Below are 13,582 nucleotides of genomic sequence, written 5' to 3'. Positions count from 1 at the left end.
CACCCAGATGCATTGGAGGGCCATTGTTTATGTCATATGGGGAGTCTTTGCTCATAAGATGCCTTACTATGCCATTGAGTGCAATCGAGGACGCTTGCTATTTTTCAAGAGGGGGGTATGTCACGACCCTGTGTTTTTCTCTGGACAGTATGCAGGTGTGCACGGGGACATGGTGGACAGTGTGAATGGCATCAGATTGGAGTTAAAAAGGAAGCCCATGTGTGGACAACCCCAAGTGTGAAGGGGGCAATGAGACATTAATTAAAAAGGTTTTATAACCTTTGGTGGCCAAAAATTAAAGTTTCAAAGGTTTTAAAACCTTGGGAGGCCCCTAGGCAATTTATAGAGGCTACTGCACTTTTGGAGGTCCACGTCTCTTTCTCTCTCTTGCTTTTTGAGAGGCGTGCAAGTTCACATGCGTGGAAGAGAGGAGAAGTCGACTGCATATGTGGGCTGCTGGTTTTTGGTTGCGCACAGAAGAGCCCGTGCAGATCTGTACGACTGCAGGTACAATGTACGGCTGTTGCAGGTACAGTGTACGGATGCTGCAAGTCAGGCGGCTGCAGTTACAGATTCAAGCGGCACAGGCAGGTACAACTGTAGGTACAGTCCACGTGGCAGCTGTACGACTGTGCAGGTTCAGGTGTACGACTGTACGACTGCAGGCACATGTGTACGGACAGGTACAGCTGGTACAGGCGGCTGCTGTACAACAGCTGATACAGGAGGCAGCTGCACACTATTTGGTACGGGTGGCTGCTAGTGTTGACCTGTTCGGATAGGTGGCTGCAGGCGTGTGCTTTTTGGAGGACGGCGTGTTTTTGCACAAAACAGGAGCTGGTTTTTCATGAACATAGACATCATGTCGATGGCGGTCAACCGATGGAACTTTCAGCTTCTCTTTGCTTTGGTTCGGGACTGTTATGGAAAGGGTTTATGGACTGTTTCGTGGCAGTGCATGTGGCTACGAACATGAGCAATTTCGGGACTGTTTATGGGCTGTTTTTGTTTGGCTGCAAATTCAGCTATGTACTTGGGTTTCTGGCTGCAAGTACAGGTCACTTGGTTATGTTTCTTGGCATGGGAGTGATGCAAGCTCGCATGGCTGCGTGCTCATGGAGCAGATTGTTTTCTTCCTGCTAGAAAGGAACAGAGGGACCTATAGTTTTGGGCATCTCTATGTTTCCAGATGTTTCATGAGGGAACAGGTAACTAGATGTATGCCGATGTAGGCACTGTTGTTGAATGGTGCCATGAATGGTTCTGTATGGGAACAGGACAGAAGTTTCAAAGGGAAACAGGCCTAAGGGTTTCATGTGGAAACAGGTCGTAGGTTTCTCGAGGAAACATGTTTTTGGGTTTCTCCAGGAGATAGGTCACATGCAGGCAGAAGGTACAGGAATGGACACATGTTTGGTACAGCCTTGCTACTGATTGGGCAGGGGATAGGGAATCCATGACAGAGATGGATAGTACCCTTGGAAGGTAGAGAGGGTTGGTCCAGGTGTGTCGACTGTATGGTATGCTGTGCTGTGATACGAGTTCTCTTTTGAGAGACACTTTGGGAGTCTGTGTTGTGATGCAGAAGCACTGGATGTGTCAGGGTGTGATGCTGTTCATAGGGTGAGAGGCTATGGATGGTTGTGGCAGTCCTGATCTTAGGAGAAAGCTTCTGTATGCAGACTCAATGTGAGAGAGTCTTTCAATGTGAACAATGGCTGGACTTGTTTGTGGATGCCGAGTGGATATGAAGCCATGATGCAGGTTCTTTGCAGGCTTCAGGGGTTCTACTGTGACGGCTGAGTTTCCAGCCTTATTGTAATCAAAGCTCTTATAATCAATTAAAGAAATACCGCAAGGGGCGCCACTGCGTTTTGGGGCCAATCGGTGTCCGTGTACTGGCTCCCCCTGTTTGTTTTTCCTTTTCTAGGTCCTCAATGGCGTTGAAGTGTTTTATGTGCGAGTGTTTTTTTCACCGCCCGTCAGATTTCTAAAGGCCGGTTTCATAAATACTCCCAATAAATATATCATATATTGAGGGGGGGGTCGGCCCATTCCGGCCCCAGTGCTGGTGTCCATCTATCCATTTCATTGCATTTCAATTTCAAGTTGTTTTTAAGTTGTCCTTTTCAAATTGTGGTATTAAGTTGTGCTATTACGAGTGTGGGTGTCCAACGGAGTCTATTCCCACTTAACGGGATCAGTTTCACACCTCCAAGCCTACTAGTCACACTAGCACTCCCAGAAGAGCTATTGATCATATCAGCAAAGCTCCCATCCCTCTAAAAATACCAACTCATGTCACAAGACTACTGATCATATCAGCAAAGCCCAAACACTGGACATCCCGAAGGCGATTCACCAGTCAAATTGATGTCCAAATGCATAGAAAGATCCAGTGAGAATCTATCTTTTCATTATTTAAGGATACCTAGTTGTTCAGGGAGCCAAATGGTGACATGCATCCCCCACCCCCCACCCCAAAAAAAAAAAGTATGAGATAGCCTTCTCCTCCTAAAGCGGCCAGCCAAAGGAGAAATACATCCTCCCCCTTTGATCATCTTGACTAGCGTTTCCCTTTGGGGACGCATTTGTACTTAGCCATTTTGGTTGTTTTCTTGGTAACTAATAGTTCCCGCAGGAGAGGGGGGGGGGGGGGGGTCGCCGCTTGCACAGCACTGAGGTGTATTGGCCAGCCGCCCCACTATGTGAACAAGATGCTGATCTGAACTACTGGTAAACCCTCCCTCTGCTCCTAGGTGGGCTGGATGTGCCTTGCTAAGAAGACCCTCCAAGCAATGCCCACTTTGCAGCTAATCACGAAGCTTTCCGACTGCTTGGAAGACTGGCTGCTGGCGGTGATCTCAGTGCTGTGCAACCCAGCGGTGAGAGTTGCTAGGTAGGCGGCAGCGGCAGAAAGCTTGGCACTAGCACCGCCCACAGGATGAGCTGCACCGCCCGACAAGCTAGCCGAAATTGGCGGCACCACCTGGATGGGCAGACCCTCTGCAGTCGCACCGCCCAGACTGGCGGGCAGACGGTGACAGAACTGGCTTCGAATGGCTCTGAGTAGCAGCCGACGACGAAGACCGGCTTTGAGTGGTGGTGACCAGCTCTGTGTGAGCAGTTTTGATGGCAGAAGCTAAAATGGCTCTAATACCAAATCTTAGCTTGTATGGCTATGAAGAGCTTGCTGCAGGTGGATGCAACAAACACGCAAAAAGAGCAGAGAACTTGACGAGCACAGAGAGAGTTGGCGGTGGAAACTCACACATCAGTAGGTGAGAGAAATTTTCATTAACTAGAGTAAAATCCCCTAAATTAAGGCCCAAAGGGGTCCAACCATAATATGCCATGTGTCCCTATAAAGGTGTAAGTGACTCTAAGGTTACAAATGTGTATATCTCCTACAAAGTCATGTGTACTCGAGTGCCAAGATGTACCTATGCAGACTGCATGGCAGTATCGCTCACGAGGTCATAAATAGATGGCCACCAAAAGCATCCACATGAATGCCCGAAGTTGCTCGTCGTTCCACAATGGAGTGAGGATGCAGAAATTTCAGCAACCGTGCAGGGAATCAAAGAGTGCAAAAAGTTAAAGATGGTCATTATTAGTGGTGGGTAGATCACTTAAGCTTCAACTTTGTCTTTCAGCCCAGGCATGCAAGATTTTATGAGCATGTGCCCCAAAAAAGCAAGCTGACACCCAAAATAACGAGGCGCCCAGATTTTGGCTTTCTTTTCCCTCTTTTTTTAGCATAAAAGCTACTTATGGCTAAAGATGCCTAAAATAACTCATGCACATGCTTAATTCAATGAAAAGTGGTGTGTCCCTGTAGTGCGCCCCATGTGTCAGTCCCGCTGCCCATCTCACACGCGCGCGGGTGTCTGCTATTGTACGGCTAACTGTACGGCATGTTATACAGACATCTACCCACCATTTTTCTAAGTGAAAACAGCACTGACAGCAGGTACAGAACATGCCCAGCATGCTACAGTCCACTGCCTCTCTCTCCCTCTTCCATGCGCCTATCTCTCAACAGATGTCACACTATATGCATTAGGGTTGCCCTTCCCACAGTCATTTCCTTGTCTTCAGGTGGAGTTACTGCTTCTACAGCCATAAACAGAAAAAGCAAGCAGTAGAGTCCCAAAAAGCATAAACTCCCATACCTAGCTTGCGGTTAGCCCACTGATTAGCCATGACAATCATCGAAGTCGTGAAGACTGGGGTGCACGGTATGGGACATGCATGCTTTGAGGGTGTTGGTTTGCCAGGGTTGTGTTGGTCTCTAGCCTGGGGGTGGCTTACCATCACGTATGGTTTGGAGCCTACAGTTGGGTGCCAAGTGCTAGCTTACCCTTTCTATGTTCCCATGGATGTTTGAGTGCACTCATCGTATGGTGTACATGAATTGCAGTGCTTTGGACGTGCTTCTCTGGCTTTCCTATGTGAGTATCGGTCTTGGGCAGACACACATGTAAGTGGATTCTTACTATGGGGTGTTTCAATAATGCTATGCATTCCTTCTCTCTCCCATCTCTTTTTTCACTCTTCTCACAAAGCTCATGTGCATAATCTCTCCTATATGATTATTTGAGTCAACAATCAAAGGATAGAAGGACACCTTTTAGAATACACTAACAATATGCCCCCCAAATAGAGTTTCAAGGCTGCATTAAGAAGTACCCTGCCAATTTTAAAAAGTATAATGTAATGTTTTGTTATTTTAATAAAATCTTCAACATCAGTGACAAATCATAAGGTGGGCGCGTGTGTTCTCCATAACATGTGGTCTATTATAATGGGCAGGTGACAAGAGGAGTGAATCAGGCAAGCAATTAGAGAGGTCATGCTTGCAGCATCTTGATTCACACGAGAGTTTCAATTCGATGCACTAGAAACTTTTTATTGGCAATAATTTTATTGATGGTCTCATACTGCTGAAACATACCCATCACAAGCATTGCATGATGCAAAACACTCAAAATAGCAGCACTAAGCAGAGTATCCAGCTAAAAGATATGAAAATAAACATTGGACTAGCATTCACGATATTCAGGTCCTGCCAAGCAAGGTAAAGCATACCAGGTCTTCTTCATCCAGCTTTAAGCCAATGCTAAGACTATCTCGAATTGTCTTGTTTTCTTCTTCTAGCTGTGCACAGCGATGCTTCGCAACGGCCAAATCTGTTTTTGCCTCTTTCAATTCGCGTAGCAATAATTTTGCTTTAGCAGCCATAGCCATTGCAACCTGTTCAGCATAAGAGTTTTAGGCAGAGTGGAAAACCTCAAAGCAGTCCCATGCTTTAATTGTTCAATTTTGAGAGAGAGAGAGAGAGAGAAATTTTACAGCATAAAATCCGTACACAAGGCCTCAAACAAAAATATGCACAAAAAACATAACATTTTGCCACCTTACGTCGCGAGATGCCTTGAGCTGTGTTTCTTTATCTCCAGCTGAGTTATCTAAAATTCCTGAATCTCGCTGCTGTGAAGGCTTCAATACAAAATCCCCCTGTTGTGAAGGCTTTGCAACTAAGTCTCTTTGTATTTGCAAAGACTCAGAGCCGAAATCTTGTGGTTGCAAAGGTTTGGAAACAGACTGCCATTGTTGAAGAGACTTGGAGGCAGAATCTCGTTGTTGTTGTGAAGAAGACTTCATGATAGAATCTTGTTGTTGCAACGACTTTGAGACAGCATCTCGCAGTTGACTGGAAATTGAAGAGTCCACTGTCTTCTTACTGAATAGAAGCCGCGAATCAGATGAGATAAAATCTGTCGCTTTTGTTTCAACCATGTTGAGACCCTCCTGCATCAAAGCCCAAAAAAACAAGAGCACATGAATTCAAAATCACATATTAATTTTGAACCGCCACAGAAAAATGTCGCTTGTGAATAACATTCCATGCAAGAGTTTATTTGGTTGCCAAGCACGAGAGGCATTTGGCCTTTCTTCGCACCAGGAGGCCATCAAAGGTCAAGGGCAGTATCTTTTGGCAATACTGCCCCCAAGTGCGGCCAGAATAACCACTAGTATAAGCGAGCTTTATTCTTCATTAGCATAAAACAAATTCCCCACATTATGTTCACATGTCTGTTATTGATGATAAAAGATCTTGTTTTTGGGGGTAGGGTGATGGGCAAAGTTACATTAGTTTATACCTCTATCGCATTTCCAATAGTGCCCCCAAGGCTAGATAAAGAAGATGTGAGGGATTCCAGTCTCTTCTGCAACACTGGAACCTCCCTTCGCCGTTGCTTGCTTTCCGAAAAAGTTGCATGTGTATACTGCAATTATTACCGAAACTTCAAAATCAAATTTGCTGTTGTTTGAACCGTGTAAAACGCCTCGTAGTGCGTCCACAAACAAGACAAATCAGCACTCTAAGAAAACTGAAACGTTGCATAGTATTGAAGTCCATGTTGCAGAGTGGTTTGTTTGAGATTAGCTGACTGCACAGTTTCTACTGCTAAAAGAAATAAAGAAAGCATCAAGAAACACTACACCTGAAGCTGTGACGTTTCACAGTCCTTGTTTTGTCCTAGCTCTGGACTCGAGTCTGAGGTGGTGCATGTAGATAAGCCATCATCAAGAAGCACTGACTTAGCTTTCTTTGCTAAGATGCTCCAGAAACTTCTCTGCTGTTTAGGCTCCGATGTTGAATTCTTGAAAGATTGTTTTCCTGCTCCTGTGTATGGTCTATATGACCCCTGCCGTTTCAAAATGGAAAAATTGAAGATTGTCAAACACAATCAATAATTGGAAGTAATCAGAATGCAATCATTTGAGCTTCATTACAGGCACAATTAGACTGCTTCTGTTCAAAGAGGAGTCAACTATTCGCTGAAAACAAAGCTTTCAGGAAGCATAAACTCATTCCTTGCAGTTGGGTAGATGTAGAACACTAGTGCCTATGTGCTAGGGTTTTCAGAGATGGACAAGAGTGCAGCGAAATCACATTCAGCACACACAAGAGTCTTAAACTATTGATCCCTATTATGTACAAGAAATATTGTACTTCAAGTACAACAGATGTCTGAGAACGAAGATGTCAGTTCCCAGCCCAAGCACTCCTGCCAGCCCACACTCTAAGAGAAACGCTATGTAGAAAGACGTGCGCTGAGAAATGCAGATGATTTTGGTGATTTTCTAGCGTATGTATACATATGCACCCGAGGTGCTGGTTGACCACTTCAGAGGGTGTCGGCTTGTGGAGAGGACTGCCCCTACTTCCAACCTGGCCCGACAGCTGTCCATTGGCCGACCACGTGGCACTGGTGCCTAACCTGAATGTTGCACATGCTGCCCGACTACCTGCTATGTGATGTCCAGCTGGTCCATGCTTGGGGGTTGTGCCTTGAATACTTGCAGGTGTGTCGCATTCTTCCCCACTTGCATCGCAGCTGTTCTCATTAGCATGGCCTCCTGAATCCTGATAAGCTCTCACCCTCCTGATAAGCTCTCAACAACGGGTGAGACTCGTCCATGAAGTGATCCTCATCAAACCAGACTGCCTTGCTCGATATTAAGACGACCTATAATCCTCCATCATCCACCAACTCAGATTTATACTCATCCGGGGGAGCGCTCAACTCTGGCCCATGATAGTACACAAGGATGCTCAAATGAAACACTGGATGCATCCTTTAATGGCTCGGTAACTCCAGATTGAAGACTGCATGACCTAACAGGACATGTGAATGGATTAGAGCTTATTCCTCATCTCTAGCATAATCGACCAACCAAATCAAGGAACATAACGGGTTAGGGATTTAAAAAGCTTGTTTCCTTGAGTTTAGTGCTTACCCAAAAACACTAAGGCTTAAAATAAAAGCCCCCCACTTTTAGCACAGAAAAAAGTTACCCATGCTTTTTTTTAAACTCCACACCTCCCCGTTTAGTCTTCACGCCAATTTCAACCCCCCCTTTTTTTACTCCACCCATACCCAAGTTAGACTTGCGCTGCTTTTTATTTCTTACTCGGACAACTGCCCAACCTGCCCACTGCCCTGTCCCCTACCCATGTGCTGCCCAGCTTGTGCAACGCACGGCGCTTTCTTGCACTTGCACACCTGTGCGCCAGCTTCCTTACACACGCCCATGCTGCCGTATATGGTATGCGCAGCCTACTTGGCTGTATGCACAGCCGACTGGCTGCCTCTGCCTTGCCTTAACAAGGGCATTGCCTAACATAGGCACCACCCACAGCATAGCCAAACATGGCTGGCTTGGGTGCTTCACACAGCCAACTGGCCGATTTTGGCCTGGCCGCCTTGCACAGCCACCATGGCTGCCTTGGCCGGCCCATAGGCTAACCCTAGGGCCACGCCCTAGCCACTTGGCCGACTACACATAGCACAGCAGCGCATAACTGAGCAGCAAGCTTGCGCACCAACACCCACGTTTCAGTTTTCTCCTCCTCCCTCCCCTAACCAACCTCACACAGATATGAACCACGCTTTCACTCTCTCTTGTGTGATTCATGCACATTGAGTGATTCGCACCCATCTTAGAGTTTTCTTTCTCCCTCTCCTGAGAACCCATGGCTTCCTAGGCATGTCCATACCCACCACATCCAAGGTCCCTTCCCACGTCAGATATAGGCTTTCCAAGCCCCAGTGTTGTGTTTAGGGTTTGCACAAGCTAAGGTGGGTGAAAGATAACCACCATGCGAGTGTGTACAGAGGCAGTGAGAGAGAGATGATGAAGCTCAGAGTGTTGCATGACTCAATGTTCATTAGATTAATGATGATGTTAATCTTCACCAAGTACAATGCTTTTATAGGCCTAGTGTAACTAGATTCAGAAACCCGGAACAATGGACCAACTCTCCAAACAGCAAACTGGTGAACGTACCAAATGGTGACATCCCCTCCGTCTTATAAAGCAATTGCCCGCAACTCTATAAGCCTGGTACCACTGAAATATCCTTCGAGCATAGCAAATCCACTCCCATTCAGTAGTACTTCATGATTCCGGGATTAAAGCCATAAATCCAGATCCACGATCCGAAGTCGGATACGGGCACAAGAACCTGACATGATAGTACATGTGTGGCTTGTGGGGCCTGTCACAAACCCCTATATTCTAGGGACATGCGGATGCGTGTCAGGCCTAGAAACATGCGGATGCATGTATGGATTATACCTGGGCATGTGTATGGATCATATGAGTGGATGCATATGAGTCCAAGGACATGGCAGGACATTTGTGGACTTTCGGGCGGTGCCCGTGTGGATTCCGGCCATGCACACATGGTGTGTTATGATGGCAAGCGAAATATTTTCAAGTACAAATATGATGATAGGTGGTTCTCCAAGTTTACATGTGCACAATGCATAAATGATGCATGCCATAACTTTATTTTACTTTGTGTAACATTGTCTTGCTGCCTGGACAATGCTTGTTATTTTGGCTTGTGAAGTCCGAGGGACCGGGGACGCCCGGGCACCTTGTGGACACGTGTGTGCACTCCTGTTTGGGCCTAAAACTGTGGGCTTATGGGTTTTGCAGGTGGTAAGTGCGTCCACACTCAATTTACAGCTTACTTCATTTACTACTAAGGTTTATTGGTTTGCAGGTCCACACTCATTAATAAGTGGCCGGACAACTTATAATGCGTTCGCATTTGGTTGGACCAAAATTAATGAAGTCCGGACAGCTTATGGCCATTTCCCATTTGGTTGGACCTAAACTTATAGAAACAGGACAAATGGAGCACTATGGGCTGGACACCTACCTGGACACCTTATGGGGACACATGTCAGCCAGCATATGTACCCACCAGGCCCCTGAGGAGGCACCTGAAAAAGGCGCCTCCCTCAAGAGGCCCTTTTGGGCTGTTTTACTCATTATTCAACATATTGGAGAGCTGGTTGGAGCTTTGGGAGTTGCTACAGGGCTGGTTGCTTGCTTCCCGGACTCACACAAGCTTGGACAACGATCTCCACACTCTTCTAAAGGGCTGGTTGGTAAATTTCAGACCTGCAATTTCTGGTTATTGCGAGTTTTGGGCTGGTTACAGGTGTCCAAAGTCAACTTGGATAGTACAGGACAGCTCTAGGGACCTCCACAGGGCTGTAGGACCCTTTACAGGTGGATTTCTCGCGACAGAAAGTTGCTGTTTTGGACTGGTTATTGCACAAAACAGGCCGGACAGCAATGGAATATGTGAGCATGGATGTGTCTCAAGGATTCCTGGGTATAGCAGGTGCTTAGGGCAAGCATTGGGGACACTTGCTCGTGGAGAACACAGGTTTCTGGATCAGTTTCTCGCGTGGAAACAGGGCTTAAAGATCCATTTACATCTTGTGCAGGGCGGAGTACCTGTGAGGATTGTGATACTCTTGTGCAGGGCGGATGTACCTGTGAAGAGGCTTGTGCAGGGCGGATGTACCTGTGTGTAGGGCGGATGTACCTACAGATTCTCTTGTTGGAAATGTATTCATTCATAATGTATTTGGAAGAATCAGGTGCAGGCTGGTGGTGAATCCCCAGGCACCCGTAATCTTGTACTTTGCAGACTCTTTTGGTAATATAACCTCAAGGGGGGGGGGGGGGTCAGCCTATCATCGGCCCCTTTATGTGGTGTACTATCATTTTCAGCTTTGTGGTTGTAGTGCTCAGAATCTTGTTCACGTTTATACGATTCCAATACACGCGTCCGCCTCCCGTTACATTGGTATCAGAGCTCAGTTTTTTCCCTCATTGGAAAACGGTCTGAGGCTTGGAATCATAACTGGTGACCTGATTTGAGTGTCATGGACAGCCACATTTCTGACAGTGTGGAGAACACACAGGACCGTGAATTTCATGGTACAAGGGATGCAAGAGATGCTGCAGGCAATGATGTCTATGGAGATGCAGATACTCATGACACTATGCATTCTGATTTGGAATCTTTGAGGCGTCAAGTGCGACGCTATAGGGCTGAAACCGAAGAGCTCAGGTCATTGAAAAATGACCCGGATGTACAAAGGGTGTTGGCTGCGAAAGCAAAGGCTTCGGTCCATGAAGTCACTTTTGAAGCAATTGCAAAGGAAATGGATGTTGAGAAACCCCGAGAGCTTGCACTTGCATACCTAATGGTTAAGGGTGATGTATACACCGAAGCAAATGGTAGATTGGCTTTCAAGAAGCCCCCCTCATGGCTGCCCGTGGTGGTGCACATGATGCACAACAAGCAGGAAGAGCACAGCAAGTGCCAAATGCTGAAAGGACAAGAGTCCTTGGTGCTAGGCTTGATGCAGGTCAAGAGAAGAGTAAGGATGAGGGATCCTCTACTCATTCCCGCTTTGCTCCAAGAAGACATATCCGTTCTCGTGTTGAGCTTTCCACTCATTCGGAGAGTGGGCTCAAGAGAGAACGAAGAGGGATTGTGAATCTTCATCGCGGCATCATCACCATGGAGATGAACAGGATGTACATAGGGATGCACATAGAAGGAAGAAGCCTCGAGAGTTCAAGTCCGGTGACAAGGATGTAAAGTTTGAAAACTTTCAGGGACGGATGGACTCTACCAAAGCACTTGCTTTCATCAGACAGTTTGAGATAGCTTTTTGCAATGAAGACTTTTCGGAAAAGTCTATGCTCTGGCATGTGGGAATGCATCTCAAGGATACGGCAAGTGATTGGTGGCTTGCAAAAATACTTGATGGAAGTGCTGCCCCAACTTGGTCTTCTTTCAAAATTCAGTTTTATGATCAATTCTTACCACCAAACTTTGCAAAGGATGTACGCAAGATGAGGGAGAGTCCGTTGCTTCATACATAGCAAAGTTTTGGAAAGTCCTTCTCAAGGTTACTCCCTTCATGAAGATTGGAGAGGACGAGAAGAAGAGAAAGTTTGAATCGGGGCTCCATCACATCATCCAACAAAGCTTGGGAGTGTACCCAAATAAGACCATACAAGAGCTTATACACTCAGCCATGATTGCGGAGAACTTGCACATGAAAGCACCCACAAATAAGCCATTTGCAAGTCAAAACAAGAGCAAATTCAGGGCTGGTTATGACCAGAAAAAGGGTGGATAGCCACCTAAGAATGCTCCCAAAGATGGCCAAGATGCAAAGGATGACTCCGAAAAGAAGCCGGGGGGTAAACGCCACAATTTCGGGCTCTCAAAACAGCAATTGGAAGAGTACAGGAAGGCTGGAAAATGCTTTAAGTGTGGCAGTAAAGATCATATATATCCTAAATGCCCACAGAATCCTAAGAATGCTGAGCCTAATGTGGAAAAGCCTCTTGTGAATGTTGTACCCGATGTGCAGGGTAATACAGGGCATGAGCCCAAGAGTAGAGTCATAGGCAAGGCTTGGGGCAAATTGAAGGATCAGCCCGCTTTGTTTCTTTTTGATGATGCTTCCACAGATAACTTTATATCCGTACAGATGGCTGCCGCCATAGGTCTCAATGTGGAAGACATGGGAATGCAAATGAATGCAGATGCCGCCTTTGAGGGCAAACAGGTTGATGTAACTCCGGTCATTGGTAAGCTCCGTGTACATATACAGGACTACCTCGACCATGAGAGCTTTTTAGTGGCTCCTCTTACAGGTTGTGATGTTTTGTTGGGGATGCCCTGGCATCACCGTTTAGAGCCTTTTAAGGCTTACAAAGAGAAGAAAATCAGCTTTGTACATAGAGGCCGTGAGCACTCTATAGATGCTGGTACTACTGGAAGTACCATACCTCTTGTAAGCCATGTACAAATTAATAAGGCAATAAAGAAATCAGCTTGTTCTTACTTGGTTTTTGTACGTGATACCATTGAACATTCTAGTGTTGATGTTAGTACATTAGATCAAGACAAGCTTAACTTTTTGAATGAGTTTAAAGATTGTTTTGCGAATGCTTTGCCAGCAAGGTTGCCACCCGAGAGGCCAGAAGATCATTGCATAGATCTAATTCCCGGTAGCTCTCCACCTAATAGGCCACCATACAGGGTGAGTGCTAGTCAACAAGAAGAAATTGTAGCACAGGTGAATGAACTTTTGGAAAAGGGTTTGATTCGGCCTAGTTCCTCGCCATATTGCTCGCCGGTACTTCTTGTTCAAAAGAAGGATGGTACTTACAGGATGTGTGTTGATTACCGTGCCCTCAATAAGATAACCATCAAGAATCGGTTTCTGATTCCGCGCATTGATGACATCTTGGACAAGCTTGAAGGTTCGGCATGTTTCAGCCGAATAGACCTCAAGAGTGGGTATCATCAAGTGAGAGTGGCACCTCAAGATGTACACAAGACTGCATTTAGGACAGCCTTTGGTCTTTATGAGTTTTTGGTGGTGCCTTTTGGCCTTACAAATGCACCCGCTACCTTCAACAGGATGATGGACAGGGTGTTCAGAAAGCATAGAAAGTTCACGGGTATATTCTTTGATGACATTATTGTATTCTCAAAGAATGAAGCCCAACATCGTGAGCACCTGGCTATTGTGTTTAAAGAGCTTAAGGAAAATCAGCTCTACATAAATGCAAAAAAGAGTGAATTCTTCCTCCCAGAGATTCACTATCTTGGTCACATTGTATCAAAGGATGGTGTGCGCATGGATCCCGCAAAGATACAAGCCATGCA

The 13,582-nt window shown here is 46.1% G+C and overlaps 1 protein-coding gene across 1 annotated transcript in view; it reads right to left on the bottom strand.

Moving 5' to 3' along the window:
• The window catches only part of LOC147604334 (uncharacterized), a 32,886-nt gene extending 24,336 nt beyond the window's left edge, over window positions 1-8,550 (bottom strand). The window contains exons 1-6 of the mRNA XM_086795667.1: window positions 8,511-8,550; window positions 7,244-7,467; window positions 6,513-6,716; window positions 6,168-6,293; window positions 5,425-5,814; window positions 5,092-5,256 (exon numbers count right to left, since the gene is read on the bottom strand). Coding sequence (XP_086651793.1) covers window positions 5,092-5,256; window positions 5,425-5,814; window positions 6,168-6,293; window positions 6,513-6,716; window positions 7,244-7,467; window positions 8,511-8,550 — 1,149 coding nt within the window. The remainder of the gene's footprint in view (window positions 1-5,091; window positions 5,257-5,424; window positions 5,815-6,167; window positions 6,294-6,512; window positions 6,717-7,243; window positions 7,468-8,510) is intronic.
• Window positions 8,551-13,582: the final 5,032 nt, after the last annotated feature.

The sequence above is a fragment of the Cibotium barometz genome, chromosome 62, assembly GCF_041138505.1.
Source record: "Cibotium barometz isolate CiBa-2024 chromosome 62, ASM4113850v1, whole genome shotgun sequence".
NCBI lineage: Eukaryota > Viridiplantae > Streptophyta > Polypodiopsida > Cyatheales > Cibotiaceae > Cibotium > Cibotium barometz.
The sequence above is the reverse complement of the archived record's forward strand: the minus strand, read 5'-3'. Positions and strand labels throughout refer to the sequence as shown.